This window comes from Temnothorax curvispinosus, unplaced genomic scaffold (genome assembly GCF_003070985.1).
Source record: "Temnothorax curvispinosus isolate PA1 unplaced genomic scaffold, ASM307098v1 QBEX01007396.1, whole genome shotgun sequence".
Lineage (NCBI taxonomy): Eukaryota > Metazoa > Arthropoda > Insecta > Hymenoptera > Formicidae > Temnothorax > Temnothorax curvispinosus.
The window spans coordinates 41,479-65,188 of NW_020217176.1; the positions used below are offsets into that span (position 1 = coordinate 41,479).

At 36.5% G+C, this 23,710-nt stretch overlaps 1 protein-coding gene across 14 annotated transcripts in view; it reads right to left on the reverse strand.

Annotated features, from left to right (window-relative positions):
* LOC112456997 (CUGBP Elav-like family member 2) overlaps window positions 1–23,710 on the reverse strand; it is a 334,288-nt gene that overhangs the window by 37,520 nt on the left and 273,058 nt on the right. Inside the window, exon 1 of one of the 14 annotated variants that reach the window (XM_025019838.1) lies at window positions 9,543–11,021. The exons of the other annotated variants lie outside the window; for them this stretch is intronic. Within the exon in view, the coding sequence (XP_024875606.1) occupies window positions 9,543–9,672 (130 nt within the window). The 5' untranslated portion in view covers window positions 9,673–11,021. Of the gene's footprint in view, window positions 1–9,542; window positions 11,022–23,710 lie in introns of those variants that run through there. 14 annotated transcript variants of the gene reach the window in all.

The following is a 23,710-nucleotide window of genomic DNA, read 5'->3' on the forward strand; positions in this document are numbered from 1 at the left end:
AGGTCCATGTCGGGCCCAAGAGCTTATACGCACGGTATAATATTTCACTGAATTAGCATTAGTTACATTTGATGATCAAAAAATAATTGCTTTTAATTGCTTGATTTAAATTTAGGAAAATTATTAACAACTTGAAGTTTAGTACTAAACATTTTTAGCACCCTTTTCCCAGTTACGATACAATTATAGGACACGCTGTAGAATAGTTCTGAATAAGAAATATCATTTTTCATTATATTCTTCATAAAGAAACGGCAATTTCCAAATGACTTTTTGAAAAAATTTAATACACGCTCTGATTTCATCTAAATCTAAACTATAAAATATACAGCGGGTCATATCGAAAGTTTTACGATATAAATAGACCTTCACAGCAATATGTATATTGAAACTTGAAAGAAAAGTTGATTAAAATTGAAAAGGTAAATGTGCAAAATATGAAACAAAAATTCATATGTTATATTGATTCGTTACATTTCCTACGAAAGTTTAGTCAAGTTCATCCTTGTCATCCGCATAATCATCAAGTCAAGGTTTACGAAACAGACAACAAGGCACTTTAATCAAATGCAGCCGCTTATCGCACGCGAGCCAAACGATGTGGAGACTCGTGCTGGGGCCAATGACCACTTCTCGATCAGCTGAGACTGGGTCGCATGTAAATCGTGAAGCAACGGGAGGCGCCTTCTCCCTGCCATTGCCAATTCATTTCTCAGCGGAACGCAACCGGCAAAACTGCGAAGTCGGCCGCTACGACTTCAACATTGACCTCGGTTCTTAGTTGACTGGCCTTACTCTCATTGTCGTTAATTTTTTATTCGTGGATTATCCTGCGACAATACACAAACTTTGGATTGCGTAAATTTCAAAGTAATGGACGCAAATTTGTTATACTTATATCTCAATCCTTCTAATAATTTAAATAATTCCGTTTAATAATTGAAATAAATATAAATTCGTAATTCATAAAATCGTTATTTTTTCTAATTTAATTTGTGTATCGTCTAAGCGCGCCGAGATTTGATTTACATATCTATAACTTTACATATTACACAAATTTTATTTTGGTTTTGTAATTCTCACTGATACTCTCGAATGTAGATCATCGGTGAAGAGGAGATTGAAGTGAAGAAGAGATCGAAAATATACCAAATCGTGGCCGGCAAAGGGAACTGTACTTTGCGGTTACGTTTAAATGCCGGGTAAGAAACTCGTTTCGTTGCCGGTCTACTGACACACTGACGCGATGTCGTTTCGCATCGCACGGAACCTTAACTTTCCTTGAGTTCGTAAAGTTGCGCTTTTGAGAGAAACGCTCGAGGGCTCTGTATTTCGCGGAATAGAAAACGACGTCGCGCTGCCGTAGGAAGGACACGATGCGAAACGAAACGATGTCTCGCCCTACCGTGCACGAGAAAATTAATTTTTTAACATCTCTGAAGAAATATGTGGATGCATATTATGTCCTAGAAAACATTATGACCGACGTGGAACTTCCTCTAGATATGAGTTTCACGGAGCGACGTACGTTTACCTACATATTGTATAATCGGATGCAACAAACTTACTACACACATTAATAAGTGTATAGTTAAATAAAAAAAATATCCACACCAACTACAGATTTTTAAATGAGTTTTAAATAAAAGAGGAAGAATTTCTGAGGGATAACTGCTCATTGAATTTATAATGAATTTTGATTATTTCTTTTTATCGTAATAGTTTTAAAATATTAGATTATGTACAATTTGTTATATATTTTAGATTTTTTAAACGAACGCGTTGGGTTCAGATTTGATCTCCAAGTAGCTAAAAATCGGATATGGAGTTACTAGTAATTTTGTCTACTCGATTGCAAATTGCAGTATCATTTGCACCGCGTCACGCTCTAACGTCTCAATCAACTTAATTCTCTATTTTTTTTGATCGCCTTGAACGGGACGTGGCGAACGTGTTAAGTAGGACTGCAGTCTGTATAAACGGAGTCACGGCGGAAGAAATATCACGCCACCATCGCTGCTTGCTAATGCAACCAAGTGCATTAGAAACGTGCAGTTTGTCAAGCATCGACGTGCAACCGTAGCGACTCGTCTCGCTTGCGCAACCCATTAGCACACACACACAAACGTTGAAACACGTACATCACCTGACTATACTTAACTCCTCGCTAGCCGCCTCATCGCTGAAGCAATCGCAAGAAAAGATATAAGCGAGTCACCGCACGTCATAAAAATGGCGCATTTACGATAACGCAATTCACTGTTCCCTGGACATTCGCTTCGTATATGTTTGCATCAGCTGCAAGGCCACATGACTTCCTGAAGAACATTCTAGTTAGTATATCATAATTCGCTGAATGAAAACAATTTCGACGACTGGATAACTTATGCAACAGGAAAGCCAAACCAAGCCAATTCTCATTTGTATGCATGCGGAACTTAATTGAATATTAAATACACCAATTGGATTATTAAATAGATTACAATTTACATCAATGATGTAAATTATTCGTAATGCGTAAAATATAACATATATTTAAAAAAATTGGAAAATCTGTTATCTCTTATATTATCTGAAATAGTTTTCAATTTGGCACATATAGCATCAGTTCTTTTTATATATAAAAAGTCGCCAGAATTATTTATATATTTTGATGACGTGACTTGAGTGACGTGAAAATGAAGGTAATTATTGATGCAATAGGACTTAAATATAACATCTGACATTTTTTACGACCTAATATATTTATACAAGAATATTTATGAGAGCTATTTACATAACTAGTTTGATAACACGCATCTATAATTTTGGTTAAAAATTAAAAAAAATTCTTTAATAAACTGTGATAGATCAAACCAATCGACACAAATTTTCACGTATAAAATTAATTAACGCAATAAGTCGTATAGTTTTTTATCTGCAAATATATTTAAATATTAAATTTAATACCAATTATTATAATATTTTTTTATAATTTATACTTCGTCTTTTAATTGACTAATTCGATATATCACATTTTGAAATTATTATAAATCACTCGTGAAGTAAAATTTAATTTATAAAAAAATAGGTATTTCAATTTAATTAATTGAGCTATTGGAAATTAATTGGAGCATTAAATAAATAAAATTTCACTCTGTAAGTAATAGTTTTTATACTAGGTATACATTATGTATGTGGAATTTCTATTTTTACGCTTAAATGTCCATATTAAGCTTAAAAAATTTTGAAAAATATCGTGATATGTAATAATTTTATAATAAAATGTTCAGAAATTGATAATAAAAATAATAAAGGTATTTTTTCTAAATCGTTATTAAAATTTACAGTACGTAGCCATGGTATATTTTGCGAAATTCGCAAGATTTTATTTTGTATTAGCTGAACGCGCGCATTTTCCATTTCAATCCGCAAAGGGCTCATTAGAAAGATCTCAGATAAGCGACGGTGCCGTCGACGACTCCTCAAAGGAAGATTTCTGATTCCACGGGACAATCTGACGCGGCAGAAACATTGACAAAGGATTCTGTTACACGGCGATACCTCCTCTCGTTTTCTTGCCGTATCCTTCTTACCTGCTTTGCCGTGACTCGACGGGTTTCATTACGTAACTTCCCGCGTGCCTGCATATAAGGAAGTCAAGGATGTTTGAAAGTGTGTTCGTTATTGTATTCTCCTCCCTCGGAATTCCACGCACAATTCTCATCTGAGCTTTCCGCCTCGCCTGCGACACCTGTTATCGATTATTTCGAATCGATGCACCGAGCTACATTACTGACGTTCCAATTTATGCCTAATGAAGATTCTTATCCAGATTGAATGTTGCGGAAATTTATACAGATCCAAAACTGTCATGCTTTTCATTATTTATAATCTTTTTATATTGCTTATAAATGTTAAATGTATCAACTTTTTTAACAAATATTGGAGCATTTCTTATCATGATTGGATGAAATTTTCTATATTAAGCATCTTAATTTTTTTTTCTGCTTCATTACTTTTCTTGATTTTTATAACATCTTACCAATAACTTCCTCATCAAAAGAACTGCATGATAGCCGTGCCTATTGAGTTTTATTAGTCGAAGATACTCGCGTTGCTGCAACACGATATCGCTTGCGTTGATGTACACAACGCTATCATTTTTCAACGTGCATGGAGTTTGTTATTGTGAGACGTGTGTGCTTACGTTAGATGAGGTATCCGCGATATTGACGAAGGAAGACTCTGATTTAGTCACGGCGAAACTGCTATTTTATTTTATCCAAGTACTGAATTTTAATATAAATATTGGATATAATATTATTTTTCAATCATAAGTAATTCATTGGTCGATCTATCATAATAATACCTATTATTTTTCTGATAAAAAACTGTTAGAACCTCTTGAAAAAATAGCTGGATATTAGATATTAACATTGGATACTAAATATTAAGACTAGATCGCAAACGGACCATAAAGTTATTCAATTTTAGAATTTACTTTTGACATACGGACGATACCAAAAAGTACTTGGTAAGAATATCAGAGACATTCTCTCGAGTCAGAGTTTCAAAATGTCGAAGCTATGCTCGACGAATGAAGCACATACGAAGCAGCAGCAGCGAATCACTTGGAAAAGTCACGTCGTCACACTACCATCTTATTTGGGTAACGGATGTGCCCGTCGCATCTTGATTAGCACCTTGCGAAATGCGTTAAATATTTTTACCTTGCGGACGTGTAACGGACATGCGATAAGAATACTTATACGCAGCAGTATTCTTCCTTTCGCGACTCTGTCCACGCGGAAAAAGCCGAAGACGAATTTAGCGGGCTATACGCAAAAAAATAGGAGGATCATTAGTTCCATGCAAAACCGTTGAAACCGGTAATGATGCGGATGACCCGTTTGCATTGATTATTCAGAGATATGTGCATAGACAAGCTTACGAAAAATCGTCTACGTAAGCGTATACGTCACTTGACATATCGATAGCGATGAATTCGCGTGAGTTGTCGAACAAACAGCTGTGGTCGAGCTGCACGTCTGCTTGTCTTTGCGAAACAATCGATAGTCGATAGCGAAATTGCATTTGACTCTCTACCTTGTCTCACACATGGCAAAGCTACTTTTCTACGAGTACTTCTGATTGTTCGTTTTTACTTCAGCTACTCAGGAATAAAGTATAGTACAAGACATACAATGCTATTAAAATAATTCAATTTATGATGGTGGGCTATATGAAAGTATTTCTTTCTGAAGCACAAAAGCTCTTTGATTATACTTTCCCTTGCTCTTAAAATGTTGATAATGTTCAATGGGTACATACATGTTTTGTGTTATGAGAAATTCAAAATGTATTAATATAGCAGAGATTGAAATGAAAGATTCATTACTGTACAGAGCAGTTGTAGAGTTACGATATATTGTATCCAGTTTCGCATTGTACACAAAACTTCATGCGATTTCAATTTCTCAGTCCTTTGACTGACTAAGCGGCATTATAGGACATTATTATAATTTGCGACTGTTTCAAGGATGCTTGCATGTTTGTAATATCAATGCTTTAAGAACTAGGACAATAATGTCGTTTGACTTGGAAATCAAAGAAAGGAAATATTATACCGCAAAATGTAGGTTACGTCGTTACGAAACCGGAGTACGTATATCCTTTCTATCATTTTTTTTTGTGTGTTAATATAATTAAGCGTGACTTTCAAGAGGATAGTTTGAATGTAAAAAAAAAATTTTACGCTTCTTATCTCGCGCATACATTACGCGCACAATTATATTCCATTATATGGACTGGTAATTCCCGTAAATGGAAATTGTAGATACTATCGAGGTCAAACGTCAAAAAATGGCAAGTGGGTTATACGACGTGCTTGAAAGGCGAATGATTAAACTTTTACGTGCTATTTTTCGCGCTCATATATCGCGGTGTATGTGGAAAGCAGCGTGAATTCCTTGGACGATAGCGCACGAATAACGTGTCGACAAATCACCGTAAATTATCTTCATCGCCGGGCAAGTCGTAAAGCGCTTCTGCTCGTGCAAAATCTATTGTCGAGTAAACGCGCTCGACGAGAACGCCCACGTGTCTCAAAACTGCGAGAAATGGAAACTGCCTGAAGAATAAAATGCCCTGTTCCTCGTGACGCGCGGTTGATGCTTGACGTTAAAATCATTACGTGTGATTTATGAATCCTGAAAACGTCTAACTGATCCGAAAATTGATCAAATCCTTCTTTTGTAAGTCCGTTTTTTAACTTGTCAATACATTGGCAAATTAATATCCGTAACTTGAAGCAAGAATTATATTATATTATATTATAGTTTGGAAAAATGGACAATTAGCAGATAGAACAAATTAATAACGAGACACATATATTGTTTGCTTCATATAAATCAGAAGTGTAAATAATACGTATAGTATTCCAAGCACACTCGCTCCAAACTAATGACACAAAAGAGAAAAACAAAATGTAATCCAAGACGTAATCTGATATTAAGTAGTTATTAAAGGTGGTACAGAAGATAAATGTCGGAATATGGTTTGCCAAATTAAACATCACTACGTTATAAGATTTAAAAACTATATTACTTTTGGCACAAAAAAATTTATATACTTTATAAAGTCACAAATAGTTGCGAATAATTGCATTGAGGTATTGCACTTACAATTAGATGTTACATTTTGGTTTTCCTATGTCAAGTTACAAGATTTGGTTTATGGATCAAATTGTGAAATTACTGTACCTAAGTATTGAAATAATGCGTATTATTTCGATAATCAAGTTAAGCATGAGCAAGCGAGTACGTGCATGTAGTCGATCAAGTCTAATGAACGTGACCTTCTGATCGTATTATGCGTGCGAAATCTATGGAATGAGTAACCTCGTTTTAGCCGCGATCAGTAATGCAGCTGCTTTGCAATAATTGCTTTATGAGAATGTTGTAAATATACTTTCGCTCTTGCCAAACCCACGACCATTGTTCCAAGCACTTCTGTTAATATATCCCCATGACTAATAATGTTATTGTCTTAAAAAAAAATTGAAAAAAATAAAAAAATTTTTAATTACTAATTTTCCGCCATGAATCAAATAATTAGTATTTGTAGAAAATTTTGTGTCAAAATTTCAAAAGTTCAAAGTTATTATTGAAGTAAAGGAATCTTATGTGGAATGTTTAGTTTATCTCAACAGATTGATAATAACAAATTTTTGGATTATTTTTAAATCGATTTTTTCTAATGTTTTTGGCTATCTATATGCTATTACTCAGCTTACTTTCTCTCTCTACATCTCCCCCCCTCTCTCTCTCTCTCATTTATTAAACTTATTTATTAAACAGTATTTTAAAATTAAAGATAGTTTGTAGCAATAATGAATAATTATTTGTCTAAAACTGAAAAACAAAAAAGGGAGAAACGGAGTTTAGCTTCTCTTTACGTTTATTATTACATCGATTGGACGATTGATTTATGCAAAAAAAATATGGTCGCGTTACACATGGGTACAGGCCATATGTAGTACGAGCTATTAAAGGGTTCAAATGTCAGCGATGAATGTTGCCAGTTACGATCAGCCGAAAATAGTCTGCGAGAGAGGATCCCTTCGGACGTCTTGAGGAGACGAGGGATATTGACTGGCGGCGCACTGACATGCACGTACACGTCCAATGCAGTCGGGGGATACCTTTATTTTATTAATAGTGATGGCTCAAGCGCGGTACACGCAACGCGGTCATGTATATTTATGCAGGTACGTACGTACTTATTCATTTTCCTCGACGGTTCACAAATCGCCTCTGATTATTCATAACGTCACCGACTTTGACAGACCGCCGGTGTCACCTTCCGAGCCTCATCGTTCCCGAGCCGATAAATTGATTTTTCGTCAGCGCATTTCGGACGAATTATATCATCGCAAACGAAAGCGGTCATTGCCGCTTTTCTGCGGATAATTATTATCGAAGAGGGAAGCGACTCGAGATAAACGATTATTACATTCCCGGACTTGTCACATGGGCTTGTCGGACTGCATTAACTATGCGCATGAACTTCGCGTGAGATGTTGCTTATGCTAAACATGTTTACATACCTGTTATCGTAATAACTATTTTATCACGATACTGATAAGATATTGAAAACATTAGTTGTACCTAGATAATTCGCTTATCCTAGATTAGTCGATAACCTTATACATATATGCATTCTAAAAAGAAATTCATCTAAAAATATACCTATAATCTTCAAGTTAAAATTTAAAATTTATTTAGGATCTAGACGACAGTATCTCTTTTTCTGTCCCATGTAAATCAATATATGATAACGACGTACCATCGACACAAAAAAAGAAAAGTAGATAATCTAAGCGATACTAGAGGTAGCTATCGATGAAATGAATTCTTTCTTTACAAGTGACACATATCTATGTATTCGGAAACTTTCCATTTCAAAATAAGTAAGATATATTATGCAAGAAGATAAACGTATTTTGCTATACATATATCTTCCTGCTCATGGAAGCACTTCGGTACTTCGATTTAAATGTAATTTAAATACAAAGGTTAAGTAAGAAGCTTGTGCTTTGATCAATGTTTCACAAGTCTCTTTCACAATGAATTCCTCATAGTGTATCTTTACACGGTTACACCTATCTTGGCACGATCCTTACAAGGTTATTATTATATAGATTAGAGGGGAGAGCAAATTATAATCACACATTAGGGGAACGGGGGGTAGCCCCGGACATTATTGAAATTCAAGTATACCGCGTATCTATGGCCATTGTTTAAACATTCTAATATGCCCTTCTGCGTATCTCGACATATGCAGAATGTTTCAACAATGGCCATAGATACGCGGTATACTTGAATTTTAATAATGTCCGAGGCTATATACCCATTGTCCGGGGCTACCTCCCGTTCCCCTATATAATGTAGATCACGTTTAATTATAAAAAATTCGGAACATGTGGTTATGTTCGAGAATCTTACAAAAACTAACAAATCCTTTTTTATCTAATCACAGAATGAATTTGGGACGAGGATAGAACCACGTTCATATATGACTGAAATAAATCAAGTTAAAAATTTCCGTTTTTAAATTCAAATAATAAGTACATCATTTTAACATCATATAATTATTCTTAAGTTAATATTTCATATTCTTTTTGCTTGTTTATTACATTTACGCTGAAAGTATCTTTCTCGTTCTAAAATTCGATGCATTATATTCAACGCAAATACAAGTTATTTTCAATTGAATTTGAAGTTCCATCTGTAATTCTGGTTACATATATTTTGAGTTATATTTGCATGAGCCGAAACTCATTTACCGAATATGAACGTCATACAAATGACGTTATATTGTTACGGATTTAAAGAGTTCAGTAAATACGTTTGGTATTAAAGTACAAAATATCGAGGCCTTTGGCCTCGTGCAGATGACAAAGAAGCGGCTCTGTCACAATTGCTCTCGTGACTAATCCTACAGAACAATTATTCCGCGCAGATCTAGCTGTGTTATCTGGGATATTGATAAGTCAGTACCTGGAACGGAATAAGGTGCGGTTTGTGGCTGTGGCGCCCAATAAGCCTGGCTGATAGCAGGATAATGAGTTTTGGGAGGACCGATGTTGGTACCGGTGCCATACCGGTGTTTCTGGCTCTTCATCGCCATCACGTATCACTTCCGGTTTCTTCGTCGTCCTCCTCGAAGAATTTCCACCTCGCCCCGACGTTCCTTCACTCTCTGGATACACCGTCAGACTATCGTCATGACACAACCAAGTTTTCCACTCCTTAGATCCCACGATTTTTCATACACGGTAATCGCGGTCAGTTCGACCAATAATAAAATTCAACTTATTTTCGCGACACGAAAGAATGCAAGGACATTACGCTGCATTGGTCGGTATCGAAATCCTCGCGGTTTCCGGATCAAATCGAAAGACACGAATGCGAGACCGAAAACGCAACACGTGCTTGTCTCTCTTTGATGCGTATCCGTCTTCGGTAATTGCTCCTTCTGAGCTACCGATCATTACTGGATCATTATGTAACAGACTACCATCCGGAAGTTATGCAATCCCGATATACGCAACAATCAAGATAACAATAACCGAGAGTAACAATAGTAAACGCTATAGATGACGCAGCGGCGGCCTGCTCCAGCGATTTCTATCAGCGCCTGCGGTTCGAAATCGGAGCTTCACATTTTATTCACTTTAACGAGCACTAGGACGATTCTTGACGGAACAGGTGGCTTTGCTATCACAGAAGGTACTATGCGCGATTGCAATAAGCGACGACACAATAACGGCGAAGTAATAGTCAAGAATAACGATGATGTATAAATTCCGTACGGCAGTCGGAGTCGCTCGATGAAGACCTCACTGTGTCATCTTCACGTCGCACGAGCTATAATTCATTGTGACACGACCTGGTCCTAGTGGTCCCTCTCGTATCGCGATGGGCATCCACTAGCCGACAGTTGCTCGCGGACGGCGGCGGCGCGCCGGCGGAAATTCTCTCGCTGGCACTCGAAAATAGCCGCACCGCCTTTCCCGGAAGGCTCTTTCCGCGCTCTCTCGTGCTCCTTTATTATTAATAACGTAATACCGCCGTGCATACCGCCGTATTCGCGTACGTACACACGCGTCGCGCGCCTTTTGTGCCTCACCGAGAGACCGCTCACCGAGAGGCGACGTCGCAACTGTGCGGTGTGTTATGTGCGCGCGTCGGTCACACGTGGCTGCACCGCGTGTATACGGATCCCCCCCACCACCACCACCACCTCGCGTCACCCCCTGCGTATCGACTACTTCGCCCGCGTGTGTTCAACCCCTCGCGGTGACGATTCCCGCGACCCTCCGCGACCTTTGCGCGCGACCGGGTTCTCTCCGCGAGGAAAACGGAAACACCGTTACACCGAGCGACCGCGTCGTCGTCTCTCGGCCGGTCCGCGCGGTCCGTGCACTCTTGCTCGTCGTCGTCGACTCCGCCGACTCGGCGCACTCAACAAGTGAGAGAACCGGCGCTGCCGACTCTTGAGGCACGGCCTCGCACACCGCCATCCGCACCGCCACCTCCTCACCGCCGTTCGCCGCCGCCGCCGCTGCCGCGTGCACTCGTGACTCCTACCTATTCGCTCGCCGCGAACACTCCCTCGGAGCTCCTCGTGGTGTTTTCATTCTAGCTCGTAGCCGCCTCCTCCTGCGTGTATATGTGAGTACGGTTGCACGAGCGCTGTCGCTGATCCCCTTCTGCCTCCCACGCGTCTGGCATCGACTCCGAAAGTGCGCGTGTTCTTCTCTCTCCTCGCTTTCTCTCTTGTGCTTGTATACATCTTAGTCAGACCTGTCGGACTACTGAGCGCCGAGTCAGCTTATGTGTGTTTACGGACGATGATCAATAATTCCTGATCTATCGGTCCCTAATTGATATTCCCATAATGTTCAGTTTATATTTGTTTTGATATTTGTGCCAGATGTTTATCGACGAGACTTTCCTGCTTATTGTGAATACTGTTTTGATAATTAATTGGATATTTGGTTGACAGCAGTTTGACAGCAACAATAAACATAATCAATTTTTTCTGACGCTCTATTACTTTTGGTACTATACTGTATCATCATGAATTATCTACGCTTGATTATTTTACTCTAAGCCCTGACATCAATCCTCGACATGTTATTTTACATATTTCAAGTCTATTATTTAATATTTAAGTAATTAATTCACCGCTGATGAAGACTAACAAGTAAAGTCGAAACATTCGGTTATTTATAATGTTCAATCATTTTTTCGTTATTGAATAAATTAATATTTAACATTTAAGTTCATTATATGCTCATGCTTAGTCTATGAAATTGCTTACAACAGTAAATTTGTTTGTGATCTCTGCTTTCTTTTCTGTTCAGAATCTTGGTTTGATACCGAAGCATCGCTTCGGCACAGGTTTGCTTGATGAATATTGCAATGATATCGATCTAATATTCAATTAAACGTTTTCACTTAATGTTTTGACAGCGGCTTTGTATCTGTCTGATATCAGTTCCATAGTCGTTTCAAATTTCTGTCTGTTCTATATACGACTGAGGTCACCGATCGCTAGGGTTTCGATATTAGATTTGCATTCGATTTGATACCAATTCGTTAACTAGGCAGCCACACAGTAGTATCGCAGTCGATCCTCGCTTGCAGGTAACTCGGAATTTCCTTGGAACGCACCGGATATCCGCTTTGTATGTTTCATTCGGGTATCTGTTCATAGTGATTCAGCGAACCCAATCTATCTCGCTCTCGCTCTCTTTCTCCCTCCCTTTGTCGCAATTCATGCACCGCTTCGTTCCCTTCCGAAGCTCAGCACGCGATTTTCGCAAATGGCAAGCAAAATGAGTAAAGGCTCAGCCAGCCGATCACAGTGTGACGTATATACACGTAACTATCTTTGGTGTAACGATCTCAAAGTTACACAGAATATAACGATTGTGGAGAGAGGAACTTAATTAACGTTAATCTAACTCCGTGATTGCGCGCTTATTCAACTTTTTGTTCTGGTTTTTAAAGTTAAAATCACAAAGACATAAGTAAATACGTTAAAAGAAATTTCTCATTATTTTCTAAGCATAAAAATTTATATATGTAATATTTACTAATATTAATTTATATTAATTTTAATATTACATTAGTTTACATTAATAATAAATATAATAATAAAAACTAAATAAAATTGCCTAAATTAATAAAACGTCATTTGATTCGAGTAGGTATCACATCAGTTATTCATCAGGATTGCGAAATAGAGATTGACAGTAGCCTTAAGTGAATTTTTCAACGGTATCGGAACACGAAAATTTAATCGAGAAGGACCGAGTTCTTTGTATCGGCCTTCGATCCATTCCCTGAAACGAATAACAATTCGACCTCGGTAAAGACACGACCGCAAATTTACGATGCACTCTGTCGTGATGCATCGCAACGAGGCGGAGAAACGCAGCGTCGCGGCTCGCGTGCCCGAAACAATAGTCACGAGTCACGAGAGAGTGCGAGAGCAGCAGCGCGTGCGTTCCGCACGTACGCGTACGCGATGGAAATCACGAGTCAGCCAGACGCGGAAACGCGAGAGATCTCGCCCAACGACGAAAATGACGAGTTCGTGATCGGGATCGCCGAAAGAGCGTACTTGAGGTATCGCGAGGCGTCCCCGGGGAGCACGCGCCGATAATTCGTCCATTCGCAGATGCGTCGACGCGATGCACGTCGAACGACCGTACAGCCACGTCCCATCGGTTCACCGCCGATCGAGTTGCGTGACTCGTCGACGGTCCTCGCGTAATCCATCAAAGTCCTTGACGCGACAACTTTGATTATCCGGCACGATCATCCGGTCGTGCGATCTGATCACCGCTAACACGATCGTGGTTCTAATACGAGATAATTCATGCGCAAAATGAAGCCAATATATGTTGCAACGTTCGCGAGCAGGCCATTAGCGCATCGCATAAGCAAGTCCATAGTTAATAGTGATCGATAGATTTCAAGATAACGTGGACTATAATTTTGGAAAATTGACACAGTTAGTAGAATGTACTCTAAAGGCATACGCAAATGCAATAATTTATGTAGAAACAAGTTCTACGACAAGTCCACTCATCTAATTGCAAGTGCCATTAGATGATACCGCTATTTACATATCATTCTATTTGAAAACGACGTTTTAAGAATGGAAATGTGGTAAAGATATTGCCTGCATGTACATGCACACACATGGTTAAAAAAAATAGATAATATTTTTTCAAACCTTAATACTGCAAATGAAAGAAGTTCAAGAAATAAGAGCCGCTCTCCGATTTTTGTCTCTTTTAATTTGATTCCAAATTTGCTATAAAAGATATTACCAAGTTTTAAAATTCCGGAAGACAATTTGTATATATAATTTAATGATAATAAAGATAATCTAGGCTCTCAATTTAATTTTTTAAATAGTAGCTGAAATATATTACCGAACGCAGGACAATCCTAATTGAGCTGAACATTACGAGCGTTAACGAGGTGTACGGAGAATACGACGCTCGTGTCTAATCACTCTTATTCGCGAGAACGCTACGGTCCAACAGTCGCCAAACTTTGATTGCTCACGAACACTGTCGATTATCGTGAGTAATCCCTCGGGGTATTTATTTGTTGCCCGTGGCGGCCGGATAGTCGCTTTGTTGCCGAAGGAAGTTGCACCGTCGTCGAACCCGACGGAACTTTTCCCGAAACTAGCGGAAAACCTAAATTCCGCTCCGCTCCGCTCCGGTAACGAAATAGTTTCTCTCGCCGCCTGTTGGATCATGTTTAGAGTTCACGACCGAAGCCAAAAACCCGCAGACTGACTTTTACCAAATATTTGCCAAACCCGTTCGCGCATTCCGCATACATACAGAAATAAATAAATAAGCCCGTTCGAAATATGCATAACTTTTGTCGCAAAATATTATTTACAAAATACTTCGTAAAACGGCATTTTAAAAATTAGAAACCACAATATTTTGAAAAAAAAAAAAAAGAAATAATTATCTAAAGTTAGAGATAATTTGTGTGCATGAATTGTAGATAAATAGTTTTATCGTTCAATCTTGATTTTGCCATAATACAAATAAAATTTGATTTTTATCGGCTTTCGATTTTTTAACGGTTGTATTAAAATGTAATTTGCGTCTCGTCTTGTGCAACGCAATTCTTAAGGCATATCTCGTGCCAAATATGCGTCATCGTTACCACGGCGTTTGCAAACAAAGCGAACATGTATGTTGTATGCGTGCAACATAAACAATTGGCTAAACATTGCGGCCAGACGATGCACACTGTTTTTCTTGGTTTTATGCAAAAACACCGATAAATTGTATAACGGGGACGTAACCCTGTTTTTAGACGCCACAATATTCCGTAAATTAGTTTCGATTCGCGTTATTTCTGCGCCAGTTCGTGAACTTAATGCACGTGTAAACTCTGCCAAAACTCGTCCACTTTCAGCTATGGATTTGCATTGCTATAGTCGCGCTAAAATCAAAAGTCGGTTAACCGAACTCTCCATTCACGATGCGGCAATGTATCTATCCTACAATAATGCGTGCTGTGTGTTTCAGGAAAAGAGAAAACAACTAAATTCAAACCAAAAATAATATGTTTTACCATTTTACAACATTTCCGTTTCAAGCTGAAAATAAACGGAATAACAAATTAGTTTTTTTTTTAACTTAATATCTAGATTCTAGAATATGTAGATAAGAGAGGAAAGTTATAGAAAAAATTATATTAGTTATATACAATAATTAGAATAAATAAATAAATTAAAATGTGAATAAATAAGTAAAAAAAAATATAGATAAGAATACAATTACATTTAAAATAGTTGTGTATAAGACACTATTTTCAAAATAAAAATACAAATTTGGAGCCTTATAAAATGCTATTTCTAGATTAAATAGTATTATAAATTTAGATGATTTTAATGCATATTATTATCTCCGTAAATTTTGAAGATACAAAAAATATACATATATGTATGTCATAATCAGAAAAATTTTTTAATTTTCCTCAAACATAAATTTTTTCTGTTTCATTAAAAAATTTATTCCTAGTTTTATTCCATATTATTGTCGGCGTTTTCAATTATCAATTAATAAATAATATCATATTATCCAGCTTGTTGCAAATTGAGAACAGTGTAGTGTGTTATCTTAATTTTGTTTCACTGAAAATATCTTATGTTGAACTAAAAATAGTAGATACGTCGCAATATTCTTTACACGAATATTTCTAGAGGCGACGAGCGTTGAACGATAACTATACCGATCCACGAGTGCCACGAGGTCATCGTTGCCATCGACGTTTCATGGATATTTGTGGGCTGCCTCCCTTGAACGACACGATGATGCATTATTTATACGCGCCCGCATATACCACCGTCGTCGTGGTCGTCGTGCTCGTCGTCGTTAACCTGGCACATAATCGATGAGAATCCTCGCGTGCATTGGCGCGTATGCAAGCAACCACGTGTGCCCGCCGACATTTGGAGAAATCTCCTTTGAATTTCTGACGCAGACTTCCTGCGATTCTATCGATCTCGGCTTCCGTCGTTGCAGACGAATATACATACGTGAGACCGTCACAAGAAGAATCGAACGCTCATTGGTATTCCGTTTTATTTATCGCGAGATTACGCGACATTCAGAATTATTTAAAAATAAAATAAAAATCTTTTAACGATTTTGATAACTTAAAAAACGAACTAGAGCTGATCTAAATCTATAACCTTTCTTTTTTTATTATTAAAATATATCCATAACTTGTGTGTTGATTGGACTATAGATTTGGATTTTGGATTTTTTTAAATTTAGATTATATAGAATAAAGTTAATTCTTTCCAAAGTATAAACATAATGTGCATGTCACAAAAAGTCTTATAATGTGTTCTGCATTCGAGATAAAAAATATTGAATTATACATATATGTATATCGTTTGAAATATATATTTAAGTATATATGTCAGATATAAATTTAAATATTGAAAACCGAGCGCGATATTAGTGATATAAATAAACATTTTTTAAACTTGCATATTTATAATTTGCAAATTAACATAAATGACTTATTTAAATAATAGAAAGTAAATTTATCCAAGATATCTTCCAATATATTCGGTTCAATATGTTTCAATAATAAGATAAAAAAATTGTATCTGCAAGATTTGCACATATCAAAGATTAATCTTTGATCGCAATAATTATTGATGCGATCATCAAAAATTTAAATAAACGGTATGCCGTTTCCCAGTAATATAAAATCACTAAATCTTCTTACATTTACATTTCATTGGTAAATGCATTCTTTATTTCCGTTTGCACATCGTATTTCTGGGCTTGCAACAAATCCTTATTTTGTCGCATCAAATGGCTCACAGAGACGCAGATATCGTAAGCTATGGCAATCGATGCGCGAAATGTCGGCGTTTTGACACAAACAGTATTGGTCGGTGCAATTGGTGCATCTAATTCCCGCTCCGCGCCCGCTGAAATGCCAGCGATTTGTGTTTACATGCACGTCGGAGTCAATAGCAATGGCAAATACCATATCTAATATACGTCTATGTATACTTTCTACCTCGTTTCACATTAAACCAATTCCATGACGGTCGCGATATAAACGATACCATTGGGACTTGCCGACATGAATATTAACTTCGGCGATTAATTTCTTGCAAATAGGTCGCATGTCCGGCTAGAGACCATTACAGTCGAACGGGTACCGTCGCTTTGAGCTCCAATTATAAGTGCATACGTAAAAACATTTTTGTCACTGATAATACCTTTCTTATACAATATTGTAAGAAAGTTATTCGATTCATATTGAACTTAACATGTTGCTATTTTTTATTTTAAAGAGTTAATATCTCTTTGATTTCTTGTGTCTGTTAAAATACGTTCATTTTCCCATAGGTCTTGGCGATACGTATTTCCTCATTGGTTCAAAGAAGATGGAAGACGGTGATGTAATATGTAATCCGTAACCACAGCGTTACGCGGGAGCACGCGTCACGGTAACGAATGCAGTTCCTTCTACGCTTTGTACTTGGCAGCGTTTCACAGTCGTTGAGCCGCGATAAACAGAGGCGTAGACGAGTGTTGGGTTACCGGGATTCCTACCGTGTTACTCGCGTCGCTATTTCCTCCTGGCAACACCTGCTTCATTAGTCCTCCATCTCCAGCATTCTCATCGGTTAACGAAATCCCGGAATCGAGAGATCGTCATTTCGTGCCCGGATTTATGGTCGCTCGATAAAGGAAGATTACGGCTTCGGGCAAGTTTCATGTCGTCGTCGGTCTTCGAAAGGTCGTTAAGGGAAGCTCAAGGGAAACATTGGAATAGCTATTCTGAAGAATAGATTACGTCATGTTTCTCTCTAGACTCGACAAAGATCGCGAGCTTTTATGTTGGTGTAGATTTAATGAAACTAAGAAGATAGAAACCTCGTAAAAGAGATCCAAAGAGTTATGTTTATAAATTTTAAGAATCGTTAACCCTATTAAATTTAAAAAAACTAGAACTTCAAACATCTTGAAAAAATTATTAAAATTCGATAAATAAATATCTAAAAGATTGAAACATATTGATCAAAGAAATCTATAATCTTTTAAATCAAGATATTTACATTAAATTAATGTTTTTGTTATATACTACCATCACAGAAGCGCACTATTTAGCGTTTTAATATTATATTATTCCTATATAATATTTATATACTATTACATTAATTACACCAGGCTTATCTAACCGCCAGAAGTGAAAGAGTCACCGATCCCACTTTTACTGCTTCAGATTTTCCTCAGATTATCACGTTTTTCCTTAACAGCCGATGTAACTAATGTAGCTTGATGACGCACGATTATGTATTGTAAATGTTTTTATTTACGCTTTATAAAGTGGGAGTGCCGAGCTCGAGGGAGAAAGAGCCACGAGTGGCTCGCAGGTTAGACAGGCCTGATGCATTACGCACTATTAAGCCCTTGACACAAAACTATCAAAATATGCGAAGCGAGCGCAGTGAGAGAACCAAATCAGCATCACGAAAAAGCTTCAATAATGAAACCTTTTAGACGGCTTTTTTAAGAGTAAAAATTTAAAAAATTTAAAAATTGAAAGAAGTTAAAACATTAAAAAATTCACGGATGTATCCGAGCATGTATCTAGAAATTCAAAAATTTTACGATCTAAAAATTTATTTTAAAAATTAAAGTATAGGTTAATACGTTGATTAACGATGTTACTTGACGTTCAAGATTAACCCTGATGTCACCACACACATAATACATGGTTGGAAGGATAATGTCGTTCTTACTAACTGTATAAAGTTGAAAAGTCTATATAGCAAACGATGCAAAGAAATTTTTTAGGTATACTCTAATTTCATCATCGTTATCCTTTGCGTCTCCTCTGTTTTATGTCACATCAACATATGTGAGGTAAATGTACAAAGTATAAAACAAAGTTATAAATCTTGTAATAAGACTTATAAACTTTGTGGATGTGAAAAATTGTTTTAATTTGTCTTCCAGTTACTTTGTATAGCCATGTTGTATTGCCAATATTCGTATTCGTAAGAATAATAGCTAATGAAACTCTCATTCGAATGTGTATTAAAGTTATTAGTTCTAAAACTCTTACGCGCATTACGAGTGCAAATTTTACAAGCAGCATCGCGGAATTAAATCAAGAGTATTATTTATCAGATGAGATTTATGTTGATTATTTTTGAGATTCTATATATTTCCACAGTGAAGTATTTTCGCAGCACATTAAATGCCAGCTTTGTTAAAATGAATAATAATTCCAAAATGAATATTACGCCGTTAATGCTATGCGCAGTCAATATCCACTGTTTAAATGGTCGATCATTGTCGAGAGAACATATATCCGTCAAGTATAATAAATAAAATCGGTTAATGCTCTTTAGTCAGAAGAGGATTGCAACCGATTACGAGAAATAAAGCTGGTTTGTATGCATTTATTGTATCGGGAAAGATTATATTATGTAAAATGAATTTTACATATGCGAAATAATTTGTAACGATTGAAAGCTTGTCTCTCTGATTAAATCGGGATGTAATATATGCACATGCCGTGCATTAATTCTTACAAATAAATATATTTCTTCTCATTCTTTTGTTAAAGACTACTTATAGCAAAATAAATATATTGTTGCAAAATATTGTTTAATATATAATATGGATGTATATGTTCTGTACACAATGAATCTCAATAGGTACAGGTACTATATTTGAATACTTGTTTTTTGACAGTCAAATGGTTAAAAATCCATTTTCTGATCTTTATTCTACTTCAATTTACGCAAAATATATGTATAATCTTGATCATAAATTAGTTTTGTGTATATATGTATATGTGTGCGGATATAGTTCATCTTACGTTCTGAAACTTTCAAAACATAGCGTAATTTATTAGCAACGTGTAACATGTTTGTCATTCGCTGGACGGCGTACATGGATCTCGTGGTTAGTAATATTTAGTGTCCCGATGAGAGACGATTTTATTATGCAGCAGGCGTTAAACGCGCAGACTGTAATATAACGCGAACGTTGGGAGTGTTAGTAGACACGGCGATATATAAGTGATTGGCCCGGTTCCAGTCGACTTGCATAGCTCCTCCCTATTTCCTAGGCATCTGTTTTTCTTACGCAGTAGTCACTTCAGTCACTTGCGAGGCTAGTACGCACATATCCCTTTTGCGAATACATGTCGCATACAATAGAGGCACACCCAATCATTGGTGGGGAAATTTAATTATCAGTGTCGCTTATTTTGGTCTTCTCGAGTAGATTGAGAGTTTGCACTTGTAATTGCTGTATTCCATAACTATGGTCCAATTAATTATCACACAATAAGTTCTTAGATCCCTTAAATTCTGTTACGTATATCTGCATATCTATGTACATATATAAAACACAAGTGTCCTGACTGACTCACTGACTCTTCAACGCCCAGCCTAAATTCCTAAACCTTGAAACATGAAATTCAGGGAGTATATATTCCTTATTCCAGGGGGTAAAAAAGGGTAAAATGTTTTCACAGGTTCTTCAATATCTCTTAGGCCCGATGAGATATCAACTTAGTTTTTGATTTAAAGTAGTTACATACCGTAGCAAAGCACGGGTATCAAGCTAGTGTGTAATAAATCTAATAGAATGTGAGTATTTGAAACGGGGGATATTTTGAGGCATATTCCGAAAATATTTCCAGTATATATTTTGCATTTGTTAAAACGTTTACTCCGGAGTATAAACCAGTGACGGGGTTGACATCCACGGTCACTGCAGTATACGCATTGGATGCACGGGCGTAACAAAAATAATCTATGCTCGGACGATCAGAAATACCACAAAAAAAATCGTTGTCGCGTGATAAACCGTGGTCTGTTTTTATCAGCAGCGGCGATATTTGTGTATTCGAATTCGCGCTCTCCATTTTTACGCGCGCGGGATTCTGCCGGCGCGACGCGTCGAGTCATTACGGCGATCCGCGCGACGTTATGGCAACGCCAAAATATTTCTCCGTGTGCGCGGAACGAATGCCAAACGCATATCCGAATCATAAATGCGTGGACACGCATTGTCGGTCCGCAATAGGTCACGCCATTGCATATACAACTGCCGCTTTTAATCGCCTGGTCGGATTACCGGTTATACGGATTCAACATGGTTCCCGATGTGCACACGCATCGTCAACCGCATTGCTGCATATTATCTCGAAAGACATGACCTGCTAAATTTATCATTACAGTTTCGGCACTTAAATATCTAACGTTTAACATTAGATTATATGAGGGTTGCCTATATATGTATACATGTCGAATGTTTCCTGTCAACCGTAAATTTTTCGATAAATTTGGAATTGGAATTTTCTAAATGCAGAAAAGAAGCATTTATTAGCTTTCGATATTAATTAATAATGAAGATTCAATATAAATTTTAAAATATTTTGTAATGTGTATGAAGAAAGCGTTCGTTTACATATTAGAAAAATATATCAAATCATATAAAATTATCTTTCTGCGAAATTTAATTTTTCTGACACATTATTCAGAGATTATTCATCAAACAGAAAATGATGACAGCAGGAGTGATATACGATTTTAAAGATACATTTAATACAAGATACAAGATTTTGAAAGTAATATATGTACTTTAACAAATTATGACTAGTTGGCAAATCTACTTAATGCAAAGTGCAGATGACTCTTGTAGAATGTTTTACTCGTTAAAGTTGCATCAGCTTACATCAGAATTAAATATTCCAAATTTAATCGCACTTAGGCACATTCTAAGTACCTAACTTTTAGATACGTGCCTGCTAATCTCGCAAAGTATACAACACCGTGCATAAACTTCGATTCGAAGTCGCGGTTTAAGCTTACCAAAGTGGATTCTATTTACTCGGTGATCCTCGTGATCTACTTTCCAGCACTTCGCGCGCTTGCTCTATGCATATTCAGGAGTCCAAATAGAGTCTCGTTAGCGCCAGATCAGTGGCCGCTGTGCGTACCGCTCTACCGAAGCGTTCAGGAAACTTCAAAGCGGTCGACGTAACTGGTAAAACTGTACGAAGGACCTCGAGCAACAGCCAAACAATGAGAAAATACTGCACCATAGAAACTTTTAGCCGTACTATTAATTGTTATATCGTTCTGTAGCAATCTATGAACACGTGTACACAGATCTACAGAATGAGAATTATAAAGCAGCCCCCTATTCTACTTTACGAATAATTACAGACAGTAACGCAACTCTTTTGTTCTTGTTATAAAACAATTTAATTTTTATATGTCGAATCGAATAAAAGCTATGTATTTTTTATATAATATAAATCGGAACAATGCTTAGCACAAAAAGAAAGGTAGAGGACGACATGTGCTCTCTTGCATATTAATAATATATACAATAAAAAATAAAAATGTATCGCAGGGAAAAATTTTTTCTTACGCATCTAATTCTATATAAAATATGTCCATGCATTTTTTTCTTTCCCTGTTTATATATACAAACAAATAATAATAAAAATTAAAAAATAATTAAAAGAATAATTTTGCATTGTTTTCTTTACACAAAATTTGAGAAAATGTATCGTATTCATGAAAGAGTTTCATTACAATATTCTCTCAAGGCATATATATAGAAAAATTATTCATAAACTAGTATTTGAGATTTTGTTAAATTTTTATAAATATTTATAACTTATTATATACTTAAGTATGAAATATCATATATCATCTGATACTGATATTAAGCTATTTCATGCATTTATGTTTTCACTTATTAATTTAATTAGAAATCCGCTAGATTCTTAAACACAAAATATTATATTGTTCGGTATTGATAATTAAACTGCGTCATATATTTCTGTTCGCTTTTAATAAAACATTAATATTGACGTTTAATTATTATTATTATGAAAACCTAAGTTTAACTTTAAACTAAATTATATTAAATATAATCTCATATATATAAATAATTCAATTTCAGTAATAAATAATATTACAATTTTTAAGTAATATATTTATATCATCTTTCCTCCTTTTTGTCAAAGATAGAATATTTCGATCTTTGATCTTTATATATATGCTCAACAAAAATATATTTTCTAATAAATATTAATAATATTAATTTTAAAAATGTTATGAAAGAGAGAAAGAAAAAAATATAATAAATATTTAGCGTTAGAGAGACCTATTAAAAGCTGCGTTATTGTTTGCGCTTGGAATCGATATCGCGAGAACTTTCAACGACAAACGAGAACAAAGCGTGTTATAAGCTCCATCCAGTTCTCTCCTTTGACGCTGTTACAACAACCGCTCTTTTGCAAGTGGAAACGTCGATTCGCCGGATGTTTATCGGCCGCACGGTAGCGAGCGCAGGAACACAGCCATGCTTAGAAACAGCTACTCGAGAGAATCTGGTTCGTGGTGCACTTCTCTCTCTGAAGACGTTATCTCGAAAGACTTAAAAATATTACCCGCGTCTGGTAGCGTAATGTGGCACGCGCCAATATGATTCTCAAGCATGTGCGCACGCTCCATCGCTTTTTCGTCGAGAAAAAAACAACCCACTGCGAAAAGACCCGACTCTAGATGCTATCACTTGTTAGTGACCGAAATA